The sequence below is a fragment of the Carcharodon carcharias genome, chromosome 2 (assembly GCF_017639515.1).
Source record: "Carcharodon carcharias isolate sCarCar2 chromosome 2, sCarCar2.pri, whole genome shotgun sequence".
NCBI classification, from domain to species: Eukaryota; Metazoa; Chordata; class Chondrichthyes; order Lamniformes; family Lamnidae; genus Carcharodon; species Carcharodon carcharias.
Window position 1 is genome coordinate 134,903,749 of NC_054468.1, and position 27,525 is coordinate 134,931,273.

Genomic DNA, 27,525 nt, shown 5'->3' on the forward strand with positions numbered 1-27,525 from the left:
CCTGGTTCCAGATTCTCCCACAAGAGGAAATGTGCTTTCCATATCCACCCTGTCAATTCCCCTCAGGAACACCTTTGGTCTGTACGCAAGCATAACCCAGACCTCCGCCATTTCAACACACCAACCTGCTCTCATGCCCACATGTCCGTCCTTGGCCTGCTGCAATGTTCCAGTGAAGCTCAACGCAAACTGGAGGAACAGCACCTCATCTTCCGACTAGGCACTTTACAGCCTTTCGGATTGAACATTGAGTTCAACAACTTTAGATCATAAACTCTCTCCTCCATCCCTTCCCCTTTCCGATCCCCTTTTTTCCAATAATTTATATTGATTTTTCTTTTCCCACCTATTTCCATTATTTTTAAATGTATTTCCATCCATTGTTTTATCTCTACCTTTTAGCCTATTTTGATCCATTCCCCCTACCCCACCTCCACTAGGGCTACGTGTACCTTGCTTGTCCTGCTTTCTACCCTTAATGTCACCTATTAGCACATTTCTTAGCTAATATCACCACCGTCAACACCTCTTTGTCCTTTTGTCTATGACATCTTTTGGCAATCTCCACCTAAACTGGCCCTCTATCCAGCTCTACCAGTCGTGTGGCCCCCCCCCCCCCCCCCCCCCCAACCTCCCCAAAGCAGCTTATATTACACCTCTCTTCTATTTTTCCTTAGTTCTGTTGAAAAGTCATACGGATTCAAGACGTTAACTGTATTCCTCTCTGCAGATAGTGTCAGACCTGCTGAGTTTTTCCAGGTATTTTTATTTTTGTTTTTGTTTTGGATTTTCAGCATCTGTAGTTTTTTGCTTTTATCCCCTCAGGATCTTGTAAGTTTCAACGAAGTCATCTCTTACTCTTCCAAACTCCAGTAGATATAAGCCTTGCCTATCCAGCCTTTCCTCATAAGACAGGCTGCCCATTCCAAGTATTGATCTAACAAACCTTCTCTGAACTGCTTCCAACACATTTACATGTTCCCTTAAATAAGGAAACCAATATTGTAAACAGTACTCCAGGTATGGTCTCACCAATGCCCTGTATAACTGAAGCATAATCTCCCTACAATTGTATTCAATTTCACTTGCAATAAACAATAACATTCGATTAGCTTTGTTAATTACTTGCTGCACCTGCACACTAACCTTTTGTGATTCATGTACTAGGATACCCAGATCCCTCTGCATCTCAGAGCTCTGCAATCTCTCACCATTTATAATATGCCTCTTTTTTAAATTCTTCCTGCCAAAATGGACAACCTCACATTTTCCCATATTATACTCCATTTGTCAGATATTTGCCCACTCACCTAACCTATCTGTATCCCTTTAAAGCCTCCTTATGTACTCTTCACAACTTACTTTCCTACCTATCTTTGTGTCATCGGCAAATTTAGCAACCATTCCTTCGGTTCCTCCATCCAAGTCATTTATATAAATTGTAAAGAGTTGAGGCCCCAACACTGATCCCTGTGGCACACCACTTGTCACAACTTGCCAACCAGAAAATGACCCATTTTCCCTTCCCTTCTGTTTCCTGTTAGCTAGCCAATCTTCTATCCATGCCAATTTGTTACGCCCTACACCATGAGCTTTTGTTTTCTGCAATAACCTTTGATGTGGCTCCTTATCAAATGCCTTCTTGAAAATCTCCAAAAAATTGGTTAAACATGATTTCCCTTTCACAACCATGTTGACTCTGCCTGATTACCTTGAATTTATCCAAGTGCTGTAACGTCTTTAATAATAGTTTCTAACATTTTACCTGTGACAGATGTTAGACTAACTGGCCTATTATTTCCTGCTTTCTGTCTCCCTTCCTTTTTGAATAAAAGAGTTACATTTGTTATTTTCCAGTCTAATGGAACCTTGCCCGGATCTAGCGAATTTTGGAAAATTAAAACTAATGCATCAACTATCTCACTAGCCACTTTTGGGACCTGAGGACTTGTCAACCTGCAGTTCCAACAATTTTCTACATACCACTTATCTGGTGATTGTAATTTTCTTGTTCTTCCTTTCCTTTCATTTCCTGATTTACAGCTATTTCTGGGATGTTACTTGTATCTTCCATAGTGAAGACTGGTGCAAAATACTGGTTCAATTCATCCGCCATCTCCTTATTTTCCATCATTAATTCCTCAGACTCTCTTTCTATGAGTCAACGCTCAGTTTGTTAACTCTTTTCTTTTTAAGATTTCTACAGAAACTCTTACTATCTGTCATTATATTTCTAGCACCAAGGTGGGTAGGTATAGGATCCAATCTGGTTGGAATCTGTCTGCTGGTCAGTTGGGTGGTAGGCACTATGTCTTTAGGAACACTACTGCTCTCTGGTGAATGGTCAGCTCTTGCTGTACCTCCCTGTGGGTTTTCAAATAGGCAAAGCATCACCCTCACTCTTTGGCCAATTTGGGAATATTCCTGGTCCTCAATTAAATTCGGCAAGAAGCTGTTGACTAGACCAATCAATGGCTTCTTAGCTGGTGCCTTTGGATTGGGAATGGGCACTCTCCTGACTTGTTCCCTGTCCCCGGATCACCACTGCCCTCAAGTGGAGATGCAGCACCAGCTACAATCCCTTGTGGCGTTTCAACTGGGGTAGGCATCTCAAGCCCTATCTGCTCGTTGGTTTGGAGACTCCCTTTGTCCCTATTTAAATTTAGAAAGAAGGTTTCTGCCAGCCATACTTCAGGCAATTCTTTAACCTTGGCCTTTCCTAGTTTAATAACTTGCCTTCCTTCAGGCTCTTAGACTACTTGGGGTATCACCCTCACTATTTGTTTCCCTGCTCTGGGACTTGTCTGGTCCCTGTTTAATTCTGGGATATTCTGAGAGTCTATTTTAAATTCCATTGGCCCTTCCTGGACCTCTTTTAACTTTATTGGCCTGGCTTTGGCTGTATTATATTCAAGCAGCTCTTGTTCAATGGTTATGGGTTTTATTTCACCCTTTTGGGCCTCTAAACATTCCTCAGCCTTCTGCAGTCCTGTAGATTTCTGCTGGCTTCTTTCCTATTGTCGGCTAAAACTTTGCTGTCAGCCAAATAATTTCCAAGGAGGAAATCAATTTCTGCTACTGCTAGTTCAGGGATAATTCCTACTGTGACAGGGCCTTTAGGTTTCCCTCCAGCATTAAGGACTAAGTGGCCCCTTGTCCTGGAGCAGTACAATGGACTTGCTCACATTTTGGGATGGGTAGGAGGACACTGCTCCTGAAAAAACTAAACTCTGGAAGCTATCTGGCAGTCTGTCCAGCTCAGCCACATACAGTGCCATGTCCTCCAAGGGGTAAGTTTCTGTAGCAAGAGTCTTTGCCTGCTCTGCTGTTCTAACCATTGGGGCGTCCTTTTGGAGACAACACATATGGAACCCTATTAGACCTACAGGCTTTCTTCACAATCTCTAGCACTGAGGCCTGGAATGGCCTATTCTATTACAATGGGAACACACCAGCCTCCAAGTGTTCTCGTTTCAGGCTGCAGGGGGACTTCTCGCACCCTCCTTTGTATTTTCCTCTCTGGGTGGAGGACCTTTCCTATCTAGGTTCCCCTGGTCATCTTTCCAATGTTCATGAGAATGGCTTGGAAAGGGTCTGCCTGAGTTTTCAGGCCTATGGGGGAGATAATTCCTGTCTGCTCTGACAGCTACATCCCAGGCTGTGAGGATTCTCTGCTCCTCCGTGTGCATCCTCAGGCTGGAGAGTTAGCAGTTTTTAAATTCCTCTAACAATATTAACTGCTGCAATCCCTCATAGGTGCATAGAGTCGTTAGGGTAGGTTTGTGGACTTGTTGTGAGCATTCCAGAATTGCTGATGATATTCCTCAGGGTATAACTCGTAGGCACTTAGGATGACAGCCTTGGTTTGCGCATTATTCAAGGACACATCAGGAGTCAGCATGGAGCAGACCCCTTGGGCTCTCTCTGTCTCTCTCTCTCTCTCTCTCTCTCTCTCTCTGTGTTTCTCTCTCTCTCTCGGTCTCTCTCTCTCTGTCTCTGTCTTTCTTTTTCTCTTGCTCTCTTTCTCTCTCTTTCTCTTCCTCCCTTTCTCTCTCTCTCTCTTTTTCTCTGTTTCTCTCTCTCTCTCCCTGTGTTTCTCTCTCTTTCTCGCGCTCTCTTTCAATCTCTCTTTGTCTCTCTCTTTTTTTCTCTCTCTCTTTCTGTCTGTCTCTCTCTTTCAGAATCAAAGTCCAATGAGGTATTCCTTCACAGAGCTCTGTGGGCTGAAGACTTATGATGAATAATTCACTTTTTCGGTGTTGTTGACTTCACATGATGAGATAGGCATGCAGAGATGAATCGGTCTTGTAGGAAATGGCACAGACTTCCAGCAGAAGCTGGGTAGATGGGGCCAAGTGCCCAACCAGGGCCAGAGCTCCTTTGTTGAGACCTGATAGTTTTCTGTTTAACATCTGACTGAGCTATTCAGCCCAGGAAGGCAATATTACTTGTTCAACAAGCCAGAGGCCTAGGTCATGTGACTTTACCTCCATGATTTCTTCAACAAAGAATGTTTATCCAGTGTTTGGAAATTAGCTTTGTGTTCTAGGCTGATAATGTCTCAGCCATTATGGGTTAAAAGGAATGTTTGAGAAGCCATTGTTTTAGTAGATGTTCCTTCTCCATTGACCAGCCTGGTTTATTGAATACATATGGTCTTTGTGTAGCTCCCTTTGAAGTTGGGATGTGCAGTCTCAGTCTGCAGATGGTTGCTAGTAGCTCCTCAGAGATAGCAAGATGTGTGTTTTCTGGAAACTGCAACGTGGCTTCTTTTGTTCAGGGGTCACAGACAGACTCAGTTTCAGCCATTTTAATAGTCTTTGTTCAGTTTTTAAAAATAGTGATGAGCATCTACATATATTTTATAAAAGTATACAGTGTGAGGTCTTAGTTCCTCACACCATCCTATGACTCCATGAAATAGGAAATAAAAGGAAATTTTGAAATCTTTATAGCACAGCCAATTTATTTCATTTTGTAATATATTCTAGATAGGAATAACAACATATGTGATGTTTTAAGTGAAATTGTACAACAGGTTTACATTTGTTATCTTCATTCGACATTTCTGGTGTCAATCATGAAATGATTTCCGGGACTGGGAAGAATACTCAGTTGGGGACCATCTTATAATTCAATATTTGCAAATTTATTTTATGTTTAGCAATATTGTGGCCTATTGCTTAACATAATTTCATTTCAAATGCCATGACATACAAAATTTGCTTTAATCTTGGCAATGACATCTTTCCCTCTTTTTATTAACCTGTCAATTTAAAAAAAGCTGACTAACAGTCAAAATGTATTAGATAATTTCTTCTATTCATTTCAAACAAGATCATCAATTATTTGGTGACTGATGAGAGGTTCTCTTTACTATTTAGCATAAAATATTTGGATATTTTATACTTGCATGTGTTTGTCCCAATATTTTGGTTCAGCAGAGCCCAAAAAGTCCTCCCAATCAATCTTGAATTCTGCTTTGACTTAATTGAGTGAACTTTCTGCTGCAGCTCTATATCACACAGGGCAGTAAAACTTGTATAGAACCTTTATTGTGGAAAAGATCCCAAAGTGCTTTGAAGAAGCTTAAGAAATTGACTTTCCCAATCTCCCTATACAAAGCAGTAAGATTAACTCTGCATCCACCCCACCCCGTCCCCTGGTAATGCAACAGAGAGTCAGAGTTCAGTTTGTGGTTAATTGTTGAAGCAATCTATTGCTCTTCATACTTGCAACATTCCTGTGGTGTGTTCCACAGTCAATAATTGAACATACAGTGATTTCGTATGCTTTTTTCTCTTTTCAGGTAACTAACTCCTGTTTGGAGGGGAAAAAAATCATCCATCATGCTTCTCTGGTATCAGATTTTCTTTTATGCTTGTGGTTTTAATTTGTAAGATATAGATCAACATAATTTGGAGTACGTTCAAAATTACCATAGCTGCTACACTGAAGTCAATTATCCTGAATATATATAGAGAACAAATGGAAAAATATGAAAAAGTTGCAAAAATTGGTGAAGGGTCTTATAGTGTGGTGTTCAAGAGCAGAAACAAAGGTACAGGACAAATTGTTGCCATTAAGAAATTTGTGGAATCGGAGGACGATCCATTCATAAAGAAGATGGCCGTGAGAGAGATTCGTATGTTAAAGGTATGACTTCAAAGGCTGTTTATGTTCTTCCATATTGTCAGTAACGAGTAGGCATTGGTGCATTCTTTTCATGTTGTGTTCAATTTGTTGTTATTGGTATCATTAGAAAAACATTAATGACGGAAAATAATTATCTCCACATTTAACAGGAGCACTTCAGAACACGTTTCTACAGTTACACCTCTTGTAATCATGCTCTGTTCTTTGTTTTTTTTAATGTTTTACACAGTATAATTCCACAATGCAGTTTCAAAAGTGTTTGTGCTCATTTTTACTGCCCTGTTAATCAAGTTCTGTAAAACTCGCTTTCACAGCCATATATCCTTACCCTTAATGTCACCTATTAGCACATTCCTTAGATAATATCACTACCTTCAACACTTCTTTGTCCTTTTGTCTATGACATCTTTTGGCTATCTCTACCTATCACTGGCCCTCTATCCAGCTGTACTTGTCCCACCCCTCTTAAACCAGCTTATATATCACCTCTTTCTATTTTTCCTTAATTCTGTTGAAGAGTCATTTGGACTTGAAACATTAGCTGTGTTCCTCTCCACAGATGTCAGACCTGCTGAGTTTTTCCAGGTATTTTTATTTTTGTTTTGGATTTCCAGCATCCGCAGTTTTTTGCTTTTATCTGTAACTCTTTTGTTACAAACCAATCAAGTTCTGTAAAAGGCAAATTAACTCCTCAGAAAAATAGAGGCAATTTGCTGCTCAGTAGCACTGACCTTGTGGCAACTTATGGAGATGGGAAAATTCTTTAATTGGTTCACTGTGCAACTAAGTGAGCAAGATTGGCTGTCACAAAAAAATGCATTGTGGAAGACTTAATTGATTCTTTCACTGAGCTTAATCACAGCAAATCCTGCTCATCATTCAAGTGCATAGACTTCCACACTGCACTACCAACTTGGTCAACTTCCATAGGTTACCAATCTTTCTTGAGTCTCCAAGACAATGATTAGCATTTGTTCCCTGCTGATAGGTCTATTTTTAAAATAGTGTTTAGAATTTTCTGTCAGTATTCACTATTTTCTCCTTTTGGAGGAAATTCCATGCTGGCATTCTATAATAGAAAGGAATACTCAATTATTTTGATTCAAGGTCCAATTATAAAAATGTTAATGAGTTTGGCGTCTGATGTCCCAAGTGGGAGAAATGTTATGTATGGAACTGGAAGTAAAATGGATAATATTGCAGTGTGGATATAGAAAGCAATGACTGAAGTTGGGCATCCATGATGGTTTGTTCTTTATCAGATTCATGGTACTAAATATCTAGCTGGAGCTAAAGATGATGTTTTTCACATTTGAAAGTTCTTTGGCATTTGGCCATAGCTTGCTTAGAATTCTTCCATTGGAAAACATAACCGCTTTCAGTGAATGACTTTCACTTGAAGATTCCTATTACAGGGGTTTGCTTACCAAGCGTTTGCTTGGTAATTTCATTTTCCATTGGTGTGCAGTAAAAATGAGTTAAGGGAAAGCAATGTAAGTTGACGAATGTGAAAGTGAACCTGAATGACTGAGCATGGAAACTGTTGAGAAAGTTGGCAAAATATTCCAAACTGGGGTTCCCCACTGTCATCATCTCTTCAGTCCCTTGGGAGCGGATGTAATTTCAGTTTCAAACATGTGCAGCTTCATTTTGGGTGGGATTTTTGGCCTTCCCTGGAGATCCCTATTATGTTCATTTATATGTTTAACAACAAAAGGCAAGATTTAACATGCTGATTGAAGTGCACAAATGAAAGCTATTCTATTCTAGCCATTGTTATTGATGAGTCTTCAAGCCCTTTGGGAAGGCCTCAGCTAACCATTTCATAATCTGGTTCCCCTTTTCAGCTTTAGTACTTGGGTTTTGCTGGTTTGTATCCTCCACACAAGCCTCCTTACCACCCTTCTTCATCTCACGCTATCAGCAGATCCTTCTATTCCTTTCTCATAAAACAATCTGAAATCTAGGCATATGACAGCCAAAAATCACATTTCCTACTGACTGATATTCATCCCAAATATCAGACAATAATCTGTAGCTAAATTACATAGTAATGTGAATCACAGATTATGGATTTATTTATATTATTAAATAACTGAAATAGAAGCAAACATAAGATTAATCCAAATTTCATATTCATATCCAAATTTCATATTCATGTACAGACCCTAATTAGTCAATATATTACAACTAAAGGAAATAATTAAAGTTTTTTTTTTAACTGGTTGCTGCACTTATAACACCAGAACAGTTAAACAGGTTTGGTAAAATGTTTTATAGACTAACTGTATAATAACTAATTCATATAATTTAAACGCTAACTCAATGTTTTCACTTAATATCTTTTCTCTGCATAATTCATTTTCCTTTGCTTCCCAAGCATAATGTAAAATGTTTGAATCAAATAGAAACACTATTCTAACCCTGATCTATCCCAAACTCCAATCTGTCTTAAAAACTACCCTAAGTATGTCAATCCCTGTTTCAGTTGGGCAGTCTCCCTGTCCCTGTCTCTCCAAACAGCCTGATTTGTTTTTCTGTGCCAATCCCTAGATTACAGATAGCCTCCCATCATAATCTTCTTTTCACCATTCTTTTTTGCTTTCTTCTTGCCCCAAGCAATTCATATAGTGAGTAAACAGATGCCATATGTCCTATATTCTAATCCTAGCCCATAGTTTCCTACATTATAACATTGACCACACTTCATAAGTACTTAGTTGGCCGTAAAGTGCATTGAGACTTAAGGTAGTCATGAAAGGTGCTACATACAGGCATTAATCCAGTTTTGCTACCTCTCCCAATCAGTTGCTTGGCTTTAACCATTTCATAAATTCATAGAATAGTTACAACACAAAAGGAGGTCAGTTGGCCTGTAGTGTCCATTGCCAGCTCTCTGCAAGAGCAGCTCAGCTAGCCCCACTTCCCAGCCATTTTTCTGTAGCCCGCCAAATCTTTTCTCTTCAGATAATCATTTAATTCCTATTTGAAAGCCTCGATTGAATTTGCCTCCACCATACTCTCAGGCAGTGTGTTCTAGTTCCTTATTGCTCACTACTTTAAAAATGTTTTTCCTCATGTCACTTCTGGTTCTTTTGCCATTGTGTTCTCTGGTTCTTGACCCTTCTGCCAAGGGGTCCAGTTTTTCCCTGTCTAGTCTGTCCAGGAATACAGCCTCAGTTTCTCCAGTCTATCCACATAATTGAAGTCCCTCATCCTTGAAACCATTCTCATAAATCTTTTCTGTTTCCTCTCAAATGTCTTTGCATCCTTCCTAAAGTGTGATTCCCAGAATTGGACACAACATTTCCGTTGAGCCAGTGTTTTATAAAGGTTCATCATAACTTCCTTGCTTTTGTACTTTATGCCTCTATTTTTAAAGCCAAGGATCCTGTATGCCTCATTACCACTTTCTCAACCTTTGCTGCCACCTTCAGTGATTTATGCATGTATATTCCAGGCATCTCTGCTCTTGTACCCCCTTTAGAATTGTATCCTTTATTTTATATTGCCTTTCCTTGTTCTTTCTACCAAAATATATCACTTTCACACATCTCCATTAAGTTTCATCTGCCATATGTCTATTCATTCCACCAGTCTGTCTTGGTCCTCTTGAAGTCTATCATTAACTTTCTCACAGTTTGCAATGCTTTCAAGTTTTGTGCCATCTGCAAATTTTGAAATTGTATCCTGTACACCCGAGTCTAGATCATTAATATAGATCAAGAAAAGCAGTGGTCCTATGTCATGGATGTGTAGTTGTGATATTATAGTGAAGTGTTTTGTCAATTCTTAACAATTAAGAATACACACACAGCTATCTGCTTCTGAACCCCAATTTCCTGTTTGAAAGACAGAAGATTCCTTTATTCCTTATTCTCCACCAGAGGGCAATACATCCAGGAATTAAACCCCCTACTGGCAGGTTTTATATAACAATTCTTTTTAGCTAAAATGTCCTTTTACAAAACAGTATTAACATTAAACATGAACATCTCACATCTCCTCCCCCTTTAGCCAGGAACAAATTGGTCAGGTGGTTTGCAGATTCACTTTGGTCTTGAGGGGAGTGTTCGCTTGGGTACCTCAGTTTGTTTGCTTAGAAATGGAAGATTCTGCTGTTCAGGTTCAACAATTGCAGCTACAGGGGCTACAGGTTTGTCAGCTGAATCAAGTCGGGTTTCACCAACTGGAGCAGATGTTTCCCAGAAATCTTCCATTGTGACTGAAGATCCCCTGAAATTTGGTTCCTTGGATTTGGCTTCTCTAACCTGGTCAGTGTGTCTCTTCCAGATTCCACAGGGAGATTCAACATCGTAGATCAGTGGTCCTTGATGCTTGATGATTCTTCCCAGGGGCCACTTTGGTGTCTCACAGTAATTTCGGACCCAAACAGACTGATCCAGATTAAACTCATGAGCTGGTTTATTTGTGTCATGTGACCTTTTCTGATCAAGTTGCCTTGAACCAATCTTTCCTTTCAAATCGGACACAGTGAATTCATTCTGGTACGTGGTTGTCTTCCAAACATAAGTTCAGCAGGAGATAAGCCTGTTTTTGAATGTGGAGTGTTACGATACATCATCAAAAAGTCCTTCAGCTTCAACTTCCAATCTGATTGCATCCTCTCCTTCAATATGGCCATTTTGAATATCTGGACAAAACCCTCCAATTCACCATTTGAGGGTGGGTGGTAAAGCGAGATGAGAATCTACTTGATCCCACTGGTTTTCAGGACTGTTTGAAATTCACATGATGTGAACTGTGTGCCTTTGTCAGACACAATCTGCTCCAGCAATCCAAAAGTAGTGAATACATTCTGGAGAGCATCGAAAACTCCAGAGACCAACCACCACAGAAGCAGAAGAACCTACGTCAGCAACATAGAGACACAAGAGAGAGAGAACGGAATGCCTGGCCAGCGTCAGCTCTCCTTTTTGGGTATTATATTCTGCTTTTATATTCTGTGACCACTCAGGGAGTGTCAGAAAAACCTAGTGGGTGTGCGTTTAGATCCAAGTTTTGGGTATAAAACTGTATAACCTGCTGTAAACTGCATGTCTATATTTAACCAGATGTATAAGCTATATGTAGATGATCTAACGACGTGAATAAAGCGAATTTAGAGTTAAGAGAGAATTGACTCTTCTCCTCTTTGTACTAAGCCAACAACTGTTACCAATGACCTCCGGCAACAAGGTGTTGAGGGTGATGGAGGGGTGGACCAGGGTGTCCCTACGGAATGCTGACAGGGGAGGGTGAGGGGAAGATGCTGGAATTGGCGAAAATGGCAGTGGATGATCCTTTGAATGCAGAGGCTGGTGGGGTGATAAGTGAGGACAAGGGGGACCCTATCATGGTTCTGGGAGGGAGAGGAAGCTGTGAGGGTGGATATGTGGGAGATGGGTTAGACATGACTGAAAGCCTGGTCAACCACAGTTGGGGGGAAAATCTCAGTTAAGGAAGGAGGGAGACATGTCAGAAGCGCCGCTTTAGAAAGTGGCAACATCGGAACAGGTGTGACGGAGGCGAAGGAACTGAGAGAATGGGATGGAGTCCTTGCAGGAAGCAGGGTGTGAGGAGCTGTAGTCGAGGTAGCTGTGGGAATCAGTGGGCTTGTAATGAATATTGGTGGACGTTCTATCACCATAAATGGAGACAGAGAGGTCGAGGAAGGGAAGGGAATTGTTGGAGATGGGCCATGTAGAGGTGATAGAGGGGTGGAAATTGGAAGCACAATTGATAAAATGTTTCCAGGTCCAAACGAGAGCATTAAGCTGCATCGAAAGAGTCATCGAAGTACCAAGAAAAGAGTTTGGGAAGGGGCCTGAGTAGGACTGGAACAAGGTTGTTCAGTGAGAGGACAAGTTCACCCAGGCGGAGGAGAGTGGTGATCGATGGTGATTGTTCAGGTCTCTGTTCAAGGAAGGAGCAGAGAGCCCTCAGACCATCCTGGTGGGGGATGGAGGTCCATGGTAAACAAGAGGCGGTTAGAGCAAGGGAACTGGAATTCATTGATATGACGAAGGGCAACAGAGGAATCGTGGATGTAGGTGGGAAGAGACTGGACAAGGGGAGAGAGAACGGAGTCAAGGTGGGAAAAAATGAGTTCTGTGGGCAGGAACAGGCTGACATGATTGGTCTACCAGGTCAGTCCTGTTTGTGGATTTTGGGAAGGAGATAGAAGCCAGCTTATATAAAAACAAAAAAACTGCGGATGCTGGAAATCCAAAACAAAAACAAAAACAGAATTAACTGGAAAAACTCAGCAGGTCTGGCAGCATCGGCGGAGAAGAAAAGAGTTGACGTTTCGAGTCCTCATGACCCTTCGACAGAAGCCAGCTGTCTGGGGTTGGGAGACTATAAGGTTGGAAGCTGTGGCGGGAAGATTTCCAGAGAAGATGACAACTGCGCCTGCCGTTTTGACATAGCCAACACCATTCAACACCTTTCCCCAGCAGGAATTGTCGCCTTTTGAAACCAATCCGTGTTGAAGTGCTTACCAGCTCAGTTTTAAACAACATCCGTTTTCTGTGCATTCTGAGCCATTTTTGCAACCATCTTGCATTGGCAGGAAACACAGTGTAGCTTTTTAGGAAATATATATGAGATATTTGTTTTTAATGTTTATGTTTTTTTGTGAAAGGGCATTTTAGTTAAAAAGAGTTGTTATATAAAACCTGCCAGTAGGGTGTGCTAAGTCCTGGATGTATTGCCGTCTGGTGGAGAATAAGGAATAAAGGAACCATCTGTCTTTCAAACAGGGAGTTGGGGTTCAGAAGCATATAGCTGTGTGTGTATTCTTAATTGTTAAGAAGTGACAAAACACTTCAAAATTTAGTTAGTAACATTATTGCTTTTATTTATGTAACTAATGGCAATGTTTTGTAATAAAGTAACCTTTATTTTGTTGAAGACTAGAGCTTTGTTGCTGGTTATTTTTAAAATTGAACCACTTGTAAATAAAAAGGAGGCTACATATAAACACCATACACATTCTTAGCTCATGGACCACTTTGAGGAAATGCCTTCTACCTAATCATGAAACCTAATACCAGCTCCTGGGGAACCCAACTTTCAACCATCTTCCAGTCCAAAAAACAACCATTCATTGTTACTCACCACTTTTTTTTTTGGAAAAATATACTTTATTCATAAAATACCTGAAAGAACATTTCAAAATGGCCATTGCAAAAAGTGCAATCATATTCAGGTTTTCCACCTAAATCATGATCAACAAACATTACAGACATTTCAACATGGTAATTACAGACAGTCAGACAGTGCAATAGTATTTAAGTTATCTGCATAGATCATGTCAAACTTAATCGGCAGGGGAGAGACCATGATTATGGTTGCTTCTGCATGTGCATAAGTGTTGTTTTTATGAGTATCATTTCTTTTACTGGGAGGTTTCAGCAAAGGCTTTGGCCTTTTTGCCCTTTGGTATTGGAGGCTCTCCTGTGGTTGTTTGTTCTCTTTTGAAGGGGCTTCAGTGCCTAACATTGGGAACTTGAACAGATAATGGCTGCAGTCGAGCCCCAAACCAGGGGTTATGTAACACCTTTAGAGTGGCGGTGAAAGACAGCAAAGGAGGTACACCCATTGACCTGCCTTCTTCATTAAGAGAATCCTTTTGGAGTCCTGTGGATCTGAAGCCGTGGAGATCTACTGCCTGCAAGACTTCCCCAGTGCTGGATACTTCGATGTGACCTTCAAGAATGTTGTTGCCTGCGTCAAGTTCCTGAAGGTGTTCAAGGAGAAGAGAGACCAGCTACAGATCAGAATCCTTATGGTGGAGCCACTCTTTACTCTGCTGTTGCAACGGGACCGTGTGGTGACTGTGCATCTCTACAACCCCCATGTTCCTGTCGCCGATGTGCTCACCTTCCTCACCAACTATGTTGACAAGGTTGGGAATTGCACAGAGGTCAAAGACGCCATCAGGATTTCGCGCAAATGCCAGGTCAAGGTCACACTCAAGATGGATGAAGCAATCCTCCATCCTCTGTCCAGCTTCACTATTGAAGGAAGCCGTGGCTACCTTCTCTACCCTGGGCAGCCCAAACTTTGTTGCTCATGCAGCAAATCTGGTCATGTGGCAACCAACTGCAGCACCGTCCTCTACAAGAATTGCAAACAGGAAAGGCACCAGACAAAGGATGCAAACAGACAAGGTGCTGCAACCTGTGTGGCGAGGCAGGCCACCTCTACAAGACCTGCCCCAAATGCTGCCTTACTTATGTAAAGGTGGCCAAAGCCAACAAGGGGAAAGCAGATGAAATGGTCAGTGTCTCTACCACCAAGGACACGTGCAAACCTCCACCCACCAAGGCCTCCAGTGAGCACAATGAGACAAAGGAGAACACAGAGAGAGACAAGACAAAGGGAATCATTGAGGCAGCAGAGGGCCAAACAACTGCACTGACCCCTGAACTCCCACTCCTCAGCAGAACAAATCAGTGGAGGAGAAACCAGCAGACAATCAACTGGGGGAATGGCAGCTGGTGAAAAAGACCAAAAAGAAGAAGGGGCTAAGAAGGGACCAAGCCACTTCCCAGATGAGTGGCAGGAAGTGTCTCCCATCTGACACGGATGATGAGGGCTGCTGCTCTTTGGACAAAGAAGGGCAAGGGCGGCACCAACAGAAGAAGCAGCAAGGCTTTAGGGAGTTGGAGGAGGAGGCACCCGAGCTCCAGAATATTGGAGACAATGAGGAGACCAGTGCATTCCAACTTCGCCCACAACTTGAAGAGACCAGTACACCCCAGCCCCCAGGAAGTGGAAGCAGTAAAGGGCCCAGCACACCCCAGCTCCGGGAAGCCGGGAGCAGCAGCGCTCCAGAGGGGGAATGGATTGGAGAGACTTCTCCAACAGAGAACAATTCAAACCTCACTCCTTGCATGAACCCCCCAGTGCCACCTGAGTGGAACATCTCCAATGGGGCAGTTCACGATGGTTTCTTCATCCATCCAAAGTGAGACAATTTGCAAACACTATGGGTATGCAGGAGCATACAGTCTGGTAAGTGACAAAATGCTTTAAAAAACAGGGATAAAGATTGTATCCATTGATGTGAGTAGCATTAAATCTACTACGTGATGTGTGGCGACCTTGGATTACCTTGCCAAGGTTGAAGCTGACCTGTTTCTGCAGGAGTGTGCAAAACTGCACCTCAGCTCCTACAGGCAATGGTCATGATGGTGGTCCCATGGCCTATTGATCTGGTCGGGAGGAAACTACTCATGTTCCTCCGGCCTGGGTATTCTGCTGCAAGGAGGCAGCTTCATCTCCGATGTTAAGGGTTGGTGGGCGGGCGCCTCCCCACAGCAGACATATATTATACAAGAATGCTCCGCTCCGGTTAATTATAGTGTATGCCCTGGCTCAAAACAGCGAGCGGCTCGTGATCCTTCAGAGGTTCCTGCTGCTACTGGCGACTTCCAGGCCAGTCGTTCTGGGCGGTGACTTCAACTGCATCATCGCAGCTGGACGATCCGGCAGGCTGACACCGGACTGGACGCCACGTCCAGACTCCTGATAGAAACAGTAAGGGATAACACTCATCGTATTCCCCCTCATTGTGATCCCCATCACCGTGTTCCACAATTACCATGTTCACTGTCACCGTGTTCCACAATTACTGTATTCCCTGTCACCATGTTCCCCGCCACAGTGTTCCCCAATTAACATGTTAATCGTCACTGTGTCCCCCATCACTGTTTTCACCGTCACCATGTTCCCCGCCACTGTGTTCCCATCACAGTGTTCCTCAATTACCTTTTTCACTGTCACCATGTTCTCTGTCACCATGACATCCTTAGCAACCTGCAGATGGAGTGCAGCATAGATACACCTGGTCATGGCCAGACGGGTCCAGCTGTTCCAGGATAGACTTCCTGTTTGTGTTCCAGGATAGACTTCCTGTTTGTGTCCCTTGCGTTCACAGTCAGATCCACCAATGTCAAACTGGTGTTCTTCTCTGACTACTGCCTCCTACTGGCTGACTGTCACATAGAGGAAGACCAGAGGGTTGGCAGGGGGGCATGGAAGCTGAATGTGCAAATGCTGACCCCAGAGAACATTGAGGAGCTCGAGGGATTACAAAGGTTGGAGAGCTGTGAAACCCCTCTCCTGTGTACAGTCGTCTAAGACCTCCGTGATAGAGGACAGGAAGGACTGGGAGGCCGTGCTGTCTGTGGGCTTCACGTCATACAATCCGGCATAAAAAGGTTTGCTGATCATCAAAATGTCGGACTGTGAAACCCCTCTTTGAGTCTCTGACACACTGGTGGGAAGTGATCAAGGAGAACATCAAGAATTTTTTCATCCTCAAAGGTGTTCAGAAGGCTAGAAAGGAACAGAGGGAAATGTCCCGACTCCAGAAAAACATGCAGAACCTGCTCCGGCTGCAGTCGATAGGGGTCGATGTCAAGGAGGAACTCCATGAAGTGAAGAGCCAGCAAACCTCGCTCTTTGCCTCAGAAGCCTCCAAGATCATCTTCCAGTCCAGAATCCGCTCAGTGGAGTAGGAGGAGACGTTTCTTCTTCCAAAATGTACACAGAGAGAGCTCTGATTAATAGACTGAAGGAAGAAGATGGCTCAGTGAAGTCATCACAGTCCGATATTTTGAGGATCAGCAAATCTTTTTATGCCGGATTGTATGACGTGAAGCCCACAGACAGCTCGGCCTCCCAGTCCTTCCTGTCCTCTATCACAGAGGTCTTAGACGACAGTACACGGGAGAGTCTGGACAAACCACTAACTCCTGACAAACTGACTAAGGCCCTTGAGTCCTTCGAGAAGAGTAAAACTCCCGGAAGTGACTGCTTACCATCTGATATAAAGGCAAAATACTGTGGATGCTGGAAATCTGAAACAAAAACAAAAAATGCTGGAAAAACTCAGCAGGCCTGACAGCATTTGTGGAGAGAAAGACAAAGTTAACGTTTTGAGACTGTATGACTCTTCTTCAGAGCTAAAGGGAAGTAGAAATGTGGTGAAATATATACTGTTTAAGGGGGGGATGCTGTGGAACAGGTGAAGCTGAATAGAAGGCCAGTGATAGCTAAAGGCAAAAGAGAGATTGCGGAAGATGTCATAAACAAAAGGTCAAAGGGTTGTTAATAGTGGGGGTTCTGGCTAAAGGAGGTGCCAATGTGATAATGGCAGGACCAGGGTAAGCACTCTGGAAAGTGACCGATGGCCCTCGTGGGGTTGGTGTGAAGGGAGGGGATGGTGGTGAGAAAAAGGATCGAAAAGGCTAAAAGCTGGGGATAAAACAATGAATAAAAATGAAATAAATTTAAAAAATAATAATAATGAAAATAAGTGGGAAAATAAATGAATAAAAATTAAAATGAATAAGAAAAAACGGGGAGGGGGGATCATAAGGGGTGAGGATGGAGGAGAGAGTTCATGGTCTGAAGTTGTTTAACTCAATGTTAAGTCCGGAAGGCTGTAAAGTGCCTAATCAGAGGATGAGGTGCTGTTGCTACAGTTTGCGTTGAGCTTCACTGGAACATTTCAGCAGGCCAAGGACAGACATGTGGGTATGAGAGCAGGATGGTGTGTTGAAATTGCAAGCGACAGGAAGGCCTAGGTCTTGCTTGTAGACAGACCGAAGATGTTCCACAAAGTGGTCACCCAGTCTGTGTTTGGTCTGTCCAATGTAGAGGAGACCACATTGGGAGCAGCAAATGCAGTAGATCAAATTGAGGAAAGTACTTGAAAGGAGTGTTTGGGCCCTCGTAAGGTGGGGAAGGGGGAGGGAGGTAAAGGGGCAGGTGTTGTAGCTACTAAGATTGCATGGGAAGGTGCTGTGGGAGGGGGTTGAGGTGTTGGGGGTGATGGAGGAGTGGACTAGGGTGTCTTGGAGGGAATGGCCCCTACGCAATGCCGACAGGGGAGGGTGAAGGGAAGATGTGTTTGGTGGTGGCATCATGCTGGAGTTGGCGGAAACGGTGGAGGATGATCCTTTGAATGCGGAGACTAGTGGGGTGAAAAGTGAGGTCAAGGGGGACCCAATCATGGTTCTGGGTGTGAGAGGAAGGTGTGGGGGCAGAGGCACGGGAAATGAGACGGAGATGGTTACCGGCTGAGTTGTATTCGGCTCTGCAGGACTGGATCGGCCCAGACCTGCTAGAAGTGAATGAGAGTATGCTCCTGGCTGGCAGCATGTCAGAATCTACGAGGAGAGGCATCATCACCCTCATCTACAAGTGGATCAGGGAAAGGGAGGAAATTAGAAATTGGCGACCCATTTCACTGTTGAATGTGGAGTATAAGATTCTGTCCAAGGTCATCGCCAGTCAGGTCAGGTCTGCTCTGGAGTTGGTGATATACCCTTACCAGACCTGCGCTGTACCCGGCAGGAAGATCTCTGAGAGCTTCGCGCTACTCAGAGATACAATTGCCTATGTATGGGACAGGGGTTTGGACACCTGCCTCATCAGCCTGGACTAGGAGAAGGCCTTTGGAGTATTGCGCACCTACATGGTGGATGTGCTGTCCAAAATGGGGTTTGGGGAGGGAATCCACAACTGGATCCAACTGCTCTACACTAACATCAGTAGCGCAGTTTCAATCAATGGGTGGGAATCAGAAAGCTTTCCTATTAAATCTGGAGTCAGGCAGGGCTGCCCTCTGTCCCCTGTCCTGTTTGTGTCTTGCATAGAACCCTTTGCTGAGTCCATCAGGAAGGATCCGGGCATAAGAGGAATGACATTCCCGGGTAGTGGAGGCACTCAGGTCAAAGTCTCCCTGTACATGGACGATATCACCGTCTTCTGCTTCGGAACCCCTGTCGGTGCGCAGACTGATAAACATCTGCGACCAGTTTGAACTGGAGCCAAGGTAAATCGTGGGAACAGCGAGGCCATGTTCTTTGTCCCCTTCACCGTCAGGTCAGATGGCCTGAAGATGCTGGGGATATGGTTCAGAGGGACCGGGGCATGTGTTAGAAACTGGAAGGAGCAAGTGGCTCTGGTGAAAATAAAACTGGGCATGTGGGAGTGACGTGCCCTCTCCATTGTGGGTAGGAACCTGGTCATCAGGTGTGAGGCACTCTTGGTATTGCACCTGTACGCAGGCCTGGCCCATTCCTCACTCCTGCGCAGTGGCAATCACCTGAGCCATCTTTTGCTTTATCTGGAGGTCGAAAATGGATCGTTTACACAGGGACATGTTGTACAAGCCTCTAGATAAAGGAGGAAAAAAATGTGCCCAACATCGTCCTCATCCTGATGGCGACCTTTGTGTGTGGTTGCATCAAGCTGTGTGTAGACCCTCGGTATTCAAACACTGAGGGCGGAATTTTCTGAGCCCGCTGGCAGTGGGCGTAATGGGTGGTGTGAGCCGAAAATATATGGTGGGACCCACTTCACGAAGGTGTCAAGGTAGGTTGCGATCTTCCGCTCAGCCTGCCAATGGCGGGTCGCGTTTCCTGCCATCAGTCGACGGGGGGCTAATTGTAATACATTAGCATATAATTAAGTGGCTATCCCGCCCAGGCTGTTGGAAACCGCCGACGTGTTTCACAACAGCACGCAGGCAACGTGCACTTGGTGGCCTTCACTTGGTGGGAACTGAGGTGAGTCAGCAGCAGTGTTCACCACAGCTCGCCCGTTGTTTACAGGCCTCAGGGGCGCCGGGGGTGGGGGGGGCGGGGGGTGGGGGGGGGCAGGTGAAACTGATGCCATCCCCTGAAGGTGACTGCTGAGTGGTGGAGGTGTCTGGGGACAAATGCTGGCCAGCCTCGGAGGCGACTGCTGAGGAGGTGGGGGGGGTGGGGGCCGCGTTCAACTGCTGCCCTGGCGCTGCATCCTGTGCACAGGCAATCGAGGTGGGGGAGCAGGGTAAGTGAGGGAAATGGCTACGCATCAGGGACACCTGCATAAACTGACCATGCCTCTGCAACTGAGACAGACCAGGCGCAGTCACATTGATATAATTCGGTTCAGGCTCCTAGCCTACTCGCCCATGCATCGTGGAGGCACCAAAGGGCCACCAAGTGCTCCATACCTTACCCCCCCCCCCCCCCCCCCCCCCCCCCCAGAGGCTGTGGCTGATGACATCTGTGTGGCGGCCTCAGACTGCAGCAGAGCAACTCTATAATGAGGGTCATGCAGCAGCTCACAACTTGGTGGAACAGACCATTGGGATGCTGGGATGCTAAAGATGCGGTTCTGGTACCTGGACTGGTCTGGTGAAGCTGGACCTGCAATACAGTCTGCAGAGGATGTCATGCACCGTCATTGTCTGCTGCATCCTTTACAACTTGGCGCTGCAACAGGAAGAGGAGCTGGCTGAGGAGGAGATGGAGAAGCTGCATGTCTCCTCCATTGAGGACGCTGATGGGGATGAAAATGAGGGGGTCCTTGGTGATGACAGGGATGAGGCTTTTGCACTGGCTAGACAAGGCAGGCTCACTCGGGAGGTCCTCATAGCTGCCAGATTTGTGGAGGATGATGATGACATGCAGTGAGGTGACCCATAGATCCTCACATCACAGTTATGAACATTTGACCCCAATCTGGCTTATCTCAGCACCAATACTCTCTGAGAGAATGCTCCTATCATAGAGATGCAGTGGAGGCCTTAATAGTCGTTCGATCGCAGGAGGATGATGACAACATGCAATGAGGACACTCCATAGATCTTCACATAGCCTCTGAGAATATCTGACTCCTGTCTGGCTGAGGGCAGCTCGTTTGCGCTCCATGATCAGGGCCATCTCAGAGACACAGCCATGAAACTTTAGAAGCATCTAATGCTGTGTCTGCCTTCAGCACCTCAGCCCTGCAGGAGCTGGTGCAGAGCATCACTAGTCGCAGATGATGGTTTGATGGGGGCCAACCTAACCTTAAAGGTGCTGAGAGCACGCAGAGCACATGAGAGAACTCTGTGGCGCCTGCCCACTACATTCTGGCAGCAATGACCAGCACTGCTGAGGTGCAGGCATCAGTAATGTTTCCAGGGAATGTGAGGCTGGACCATCACTGTGGTCTGAAGGTCACACAGGGATGAGGCCCTGGACTGAGACACCTGCCTTTATCTTGTGCAGAAAGGTTTCACATCTGAGTGACAAGAACACTGCTCATCAGAACAAGGAGTCATTCTTGGGAATTTATTGACAATAGTGAATATTACGTACAAATGATTAACACCCGTGCCTAGGCTGTGCAACTAATTCTCCTTAACTGTTGTAACCCTGCCACTATGTTCTTGGTGCTCCCTGGATATCCACAGCGGAGCTGGAGGCAGCCTGCTGATTGTTACGCCCTGTCTGTGATGACTGTGGTGGGCGTTCTCTGGAGGGCTGAGACTTGGAGGGCCACGGCCTACTTTTGGGATCCTGCTGTGTGGCAGTGGCACCCTCCTCGGCCTGTGAAGCTGGATCTGCGGAGGCCACAGGAAGAGGGGAGTCAGATGGGACAGTCACTCCCAGAGTCACCAGATGGCCCCAGAGCGTGCACCTGCAGATCCCCCTCCCTATGGGTGCCTGAGAGGCTGTGGCTGACTCTGTGAGTGGAAGGGGTAGCTGGAGTGAGATCGAGCTGCCCAGCACCCCTCTTGTGTACACATTGATGGAGGCCAACTGTGGCATCAGCGATGGTGTTAAGCCCGTGCAGCAGTGCAGGAGTGATGTCCTGGACCAAGGTCTCCGTGGTGGCCGCCATCCTGCCAGTGTTGACCTCAGTGCGTTGCAATGCCAGCGCTATCACCTCAGCCTGTAGACAGATGGACTCCTCCATATTGCCTTGCAATCTGAGGAGTGCAGCGGTCATCCCTTCCTGATGTTCCCTAGCTTCCCTTTGCAGCTCCAGCCACTGTGCTATGACCGAGTCCAGAGGCTCGTCATCTGACTCGGACTCAGCAACGTTCTGGCCTCCAGTAATCCTCCGAGTGCTGGGGACCTGGGAAGTCCCTGCCTCTGCCTGCTGTGGATCGGAAAGTGCAATGTGCTCACCAGATTGTGGTCTCGGGGCTATTCTAAAGCTAGGTCCTACCGAGGTGTGTGTGTCTGCGCTGGTGGAGGGTGTGGGTGAGCACTCTCATGGGACTTCAGGGAGGGTGCCTTCAGATTCCTCTTCAGAGGTTTCTCCGGAGCTTGCTTGGAGGCTTTGGATTGTGAACTCTGCAGCTTCCCAGATGTGACTACGAAGGAAGGGGAGATAACAAGTGCATGGCAGTGGCCTGTGAAAGAGGACACATCACTCACGGCATGGTTATCTGATGGATGTTGCAATGCTAGATCCTCATTTGGTAGAGCAGCATTGACCTCATCGTCCGTACAGGACCAGTCCTGTTCAGAGCCGGCCCGCTGGATGGCTGTTTTCAAATTCTGACAGAACTTTAAATTCCAGCATCCCTCCAGCTGTCTGCGACCTTTTCCTGCTGCTGTGAGCCAGTTTGTCCTGCATGGATAGAGATGGGGAGAGTGTATCAGGACGCTTGCCGGGCCAGAGGATAAGTATGCCTGGCCTGTGTGGGTGGTGAGTGGTCCCATGGATGGGATGAGGACATTGATGGTGTGTGAAAGAGTGAATGGTGATGTCCCTTGTACTGACAGTGATGAGGGCCCTGTGGGTGTGTGATGGGTTTGTGAGTTGGGAGTGATGAAAAGAGTGACTTAACCTGGCGGAACAGAGGAGATTATTCATTCTTTTGTGGCACTGGGTGGCTGTCCTCCTCTGAAGGGTGTTGGTGCTGACCACTCCTGCCACCACTCCCAAGCTAGGCTGGTGACATTGCTACCCATCCTGCAGCCAGAGCAGGGGTAGAGCACATCCTGGCGGGCCTCCATGGCATCCAGCAGTAACCCGAGGGACCTGTCGTTGAAGTGGGGGGCTGCAGTCTTTTTACTGTTGCAGGCCATGTCTGCCAGGCAGCAGTGGTGGCAATGTGCGCTTTACTGATGGCTGCCTTTCAAAGATGGCAGCCGGTGTGAGACCCTGCCCGCCATGGAAACGGAGTGTTTCATGGGAGTAATTATATAATGAGGCGGGCTCGGGAAAATATGGTGTGAAAACCTGCCATTTGGCTCAACTGGTCATGCAAACCTCCTCCCTCCATTTTTTATTTACCTCTGTCAGCATATCTCTTTCTTTCTCATGTACTTATTTAGCTTCCTCTTGATTGCTGATCAACTATTCCTAGTTCCATATTCTCACCATTTCTTGGGTAAAGAGGTTTCTTCTGAAATCCCTATTGATTAAGAACATAAAAAATAAGAGCAGGAGTAGACCATTCAGACCTTCAAGCCCGCTCCGCCATTCAATGAGATCGTGGCTGATTTTCTACTTCAACACCATTTTTCTGTACTAGCCCCATATCCCGTGATGTTTTTAATATGCAGTGTCACAAAACTGTAATAATTTTTCATTATTATTGTGATTTATTGTAAAGTAGATTGATAGGAGTGAGTAAGGATGATTCTGTCTTTGTGTGATTTAATTGAATTGGAGTCAGCTAGACTGCAAGCTTGAAATTATCAAAAGGAGTTAGGTGTAGAAGGGTACTTGAAATGCCAATGAGTAAACATGGATGAGATCTTAGCACATAAGGTGTGAAAGAAATTTGCATTTTTGATAAGTGAAGGTGTTATTTGGATTTCAAAGGGATGGTAGGATATTTACAACTGGTAAGATAAGCAAGGCCAAGCAGTATGTTTATTTTTCCCAAAAGGAAACAGGTCATATTGGCAACATGAAAGATTTTTATATTATGGGAAAAGTAAATTTGCAAAGATATGTGGAACAATGGAATTTACAGCTTAAAGAGAGAGAAACATATATAAAGGAGAATGAAAGGCTATGTTAGGGGAGTGTGTGAAACAGCCTTGGGAAAGCCTCCAGCCATGTTTTCAAAAGTCTGCTATGTCCAGTAACTAAAGTTGGAGAAAAGCCTTTGGAATTCATCTGTCGAGTGGGGGTTGTGGTAACTTGTTGGCTTGCTTTTTAAATTTAAAATCTATTTTGGACTGTTGCCTTAAAAGGGGGTGTGTAGTTAAGTGTTAGGTTAATCAAGAATTTTAGGATTTGTTGTAGTATTAAATAACTGTAATCTTATGCATGTGCTTGAAATCTTTTTTGTCAATAAATATTTTAATTTAATTTTTAAAGTCTCTAAAGGTCTTAGTGGACACATTACTTCTGAATTCAATGCACACATCTCTTACTAAATACAAATTGCAAAACCATTGTGATAGCGTGGCCAAGTTTCCCTCATGGATTTGATCTGCCTGGCACACATCACCTGCCACGTCATAACAGCAGAACTCTATTGATCTCAGTCTTGAATATATTCAATGACTGAGCCTCCACAGCCCTCTGGGGTTGAGAATTGCAAAGATTAACCATCCTCTGAGTGAAGAAATTCCTTCTCATCTCAATCCTAAAGGACCTGCCCCTTATTCTGAGACTGTGTCCTCTGGTTCTAGATCCCCTAGCCAACGGAAACATCCTTCCTGCCTCTGCCCTGTCGATCTTTGTAAGAATTTGTATGTTTGAATGAGATCCCTCTGCAGAATTTATTGCTGACTTGTTTTGGTCTCCTCTGTTAAGAGGAAACATTACAAAAAACCTTCATGATAGGGTCGCTGCCTAAGACCTTTCTGCCACAGTTCACCATGGGGCTGCGAACTGTTTAGAGCCCCTCAGGCTGTACAGCTTAAAATGAATGTCTGCCAATGATTGTAATATTCATGGCCTATACTGATACAGCTTGTGATTCATGTTGTAAAAGTTGAACCTGATTGTATTTTTGTAATGGTGATTTTGAAATGGTTCGAAATGTTTTTGAAGATTTATGAATAAAGTATATTTTTGTAAAAAATAAAAGCCTTTCACTAAAGATTTCCTTCCTACATGCCAGGAGTCTCAGCCCCTCGGTACGTTGCCCTCGAGGTGGCTGTGGTAGGGAAGAGACCATTGTTCACCTCCTTGTAGATTGTGCCTTAGCAAAGAAAGTCTGGAGAAAGATGCAGTGGTTTCTGTCGAGGTTCGTCCCGAGCAGTTCTGTGACACAGGACTCTGTGCTCTAGGGGCTGTTCCCATGGACACACACCGAGACAAACATCAACTGCAGCTGGAGGATCATCAACTCGGTGAAAGACGCTCTTTGGTCTGCCCGAAACTTGTTGGTCTTCCAGCGCAAAGAGTTGTCCCCGACCGAGTGTTGCAGACTGGCACATTCCAAGGTCCAGGACTATGTGCTGAGAGACGCACTAAAGCTTGGGGCAGCCGCCACAAAGGCGCAATGGGGAAGGGTCGCTGCCTAAGACCTTTCTGCCATAATGCACCGAGGGGCTGGGAACTGTGTAGAGCCTCTCGGATGTACAGCTCAAAATGAATGTCTGCCAATGATTGTAATATTCATGGTCTGTACTGATACACCTTGTGATTCATGTTGTAAAAGTTGAACCTGATTGTATTTTTGTATTGGTGATTTTGAAATAATTCGAAATGTTGTTGAAGATTTATGAATAAAGTATATTTCTGCAAAAAACAAAAAGCCTTTTGCTAAAGATTTCCGTGGAGAGGAGCATTCAGAGTTTAGTTTAATTTTTTGTGGCCCTGCTGTGGTGGGGCTGTCTTATGTTTGAAGAAAAGATTGAACAATGTTTTCTTTGTGAAGGCAAGCTTACTATTAGACTACTATTTTAGTGGGCTTTTAGCTCCTGAAGGTGTTTGAGGAGAAGAAAGACCTGCTGGAGATGCTGAGGTTCTACCTGTCCCCAGTGTTACGAAGGATGGGTCTGGCCACGCTGCCGCGGAACGCTCCAATTAGTTGGACCGTGCCGTACCACCAGTCCCTCGTGGAAAAATTTATGCGGAGAAACACCTTTGACCACAAGTCCATCAGGCAGTGGTCGGCATGTAATGTCTTAAAGGCCCTGAGGGAAAAGGAGAGGGTGGACACGGTGGGATGATTCCCTGAGCAGACTGACAAAGTCATTTGGCAAAATGCCTGATCGCCAGAACTTTCCAACAAGCACCAAGACGTAGCTTGGCTGGTGGTGAGAAAAGCCCTCCCTGTCAGATCCTTCCTACACGCCAGGAGTCTCACCCCCTCTGCATGTTGCCCTCGAGGTGGCTGTGGTGGGGAAGAGACCGTTGTTCACCTCTTTGTAGATTGTGCCTTTGCAAAGAAGATCTGGAGAGAGATGCAGTGGTTTCAGTCGAGGTTCATCCCGAGCAGTTCTGTGACACAGGACTCTGTGCTCTGTGGGCTGTTCCCAGGGACACGCACCGAGACAAACATCAACTGCAGCTGGAGGATCATCAATTCGGTAAAAGACGCTCTTTAGTCTGCCCGAAACTTGTTGGTCTTCCAGCGCAAAGAGTTGTCCCCGACCGAGTGTTGCAGACTGGCATATTCCAAGGTCCAGGACTATGTGCTGAGGGACACAGTTAAGCTTGGGGCAGCCGCCGCAAAGGCGCAATGGGGAAGGGTCGCTGCCTAAGACCTTTCTGCCATAGTGCACCGAGGGGCTGGGAACTGTAAAGAGCCCCTCGGGATATACAGCTCAAAATGAATGTCTGCCAATGGTTGTATAATTCATTGTTTGTACTGATACACCTTGTGATTCATGTTGTAAAAGTTGAACCTGATTGTATTTTTGTGATGGTGATTTTGAAATGGTTTGAAATGTTGAAGATTTATGAATAAAGTATATTTTTGCAGAAAAAAAAAGCCTTTTACTAAAGATTTCCGTGGAGAGGAGCATTCAGAGTTTAGTTTAATTTTTTGTGGCCCTGCTGTGGTGGGGCTGTCTTATGTTTGAAGAAAAGATTGAACAATGTTTTCTTTGTGAAGGCAAGCTTACTATTAGACTACTATTTTAGTGGGCTTTTAGCTCCTGAAGGTGTTTGAGGAGAAGAAAGACCTGCCAGAGATGAAGATCCTGACGGCGGAGCCGCTCTTTGCTCTGGTTGCAACGAGACCGGGTAGTGACGGTGCATCTTTACAACCCCTTCGTCCCTGTCGCCGATGTGGTCATCTTCCTCACTAGGTACTTCGATAAGGTTGGGAGCTGCACCGTGGTTAGAGACGATTTGTGGATCTGGACATGTAAACGTCAGGTTAAGGTCATTCTTAAGACTGATGGCAAGGGAGCCATCTTCCACCCTCCTTCCAGATTCGCTATCAGGGGAAGCAGTGGCTACCTTGTCTACGCTGGGCAGCCCAAACTTTGTCGCTAATGCTGCATGGCTGGTCACGAGGCGTCCAACTGCAGCGCCATCCTCTGCAAGAACTGCAAACAGGAAGGGCACCAGACAAAAGATTGTAAACAGGCTAAGTGCTGCAACCTGTGTGGCGAGGCAAATCACCTCTACAGGACCTGCCCCAAACGTTGCCGTACT

General features: G+C 45.0%; 1 protein-coding gene across 1 annotated transcript in view; it reads left to right on the forward strand.

Moving 5' to 3' along the window:
* LOC121271134 (cyclin-dependent kinase-like 4) overlaps positions 1-27,525 on the forward strand; it is a 100,153-nt gene that overhangs the window by 4,883 nt on the left and 67,745 nt on the right. Inside the window, exon 4 of the mRNA XM_041176898.1 lies at positions 5,810-6,156. Coding sequence (XP_041032832.1) covers positions 5,989-6,156 — 168 coding nt within the window. The 5' untranslated portion in view covers positions 5,810-5,988. The remainder of the gene's footprint in view (positions 1-5,809; positions 6,157-27,525) is intronic.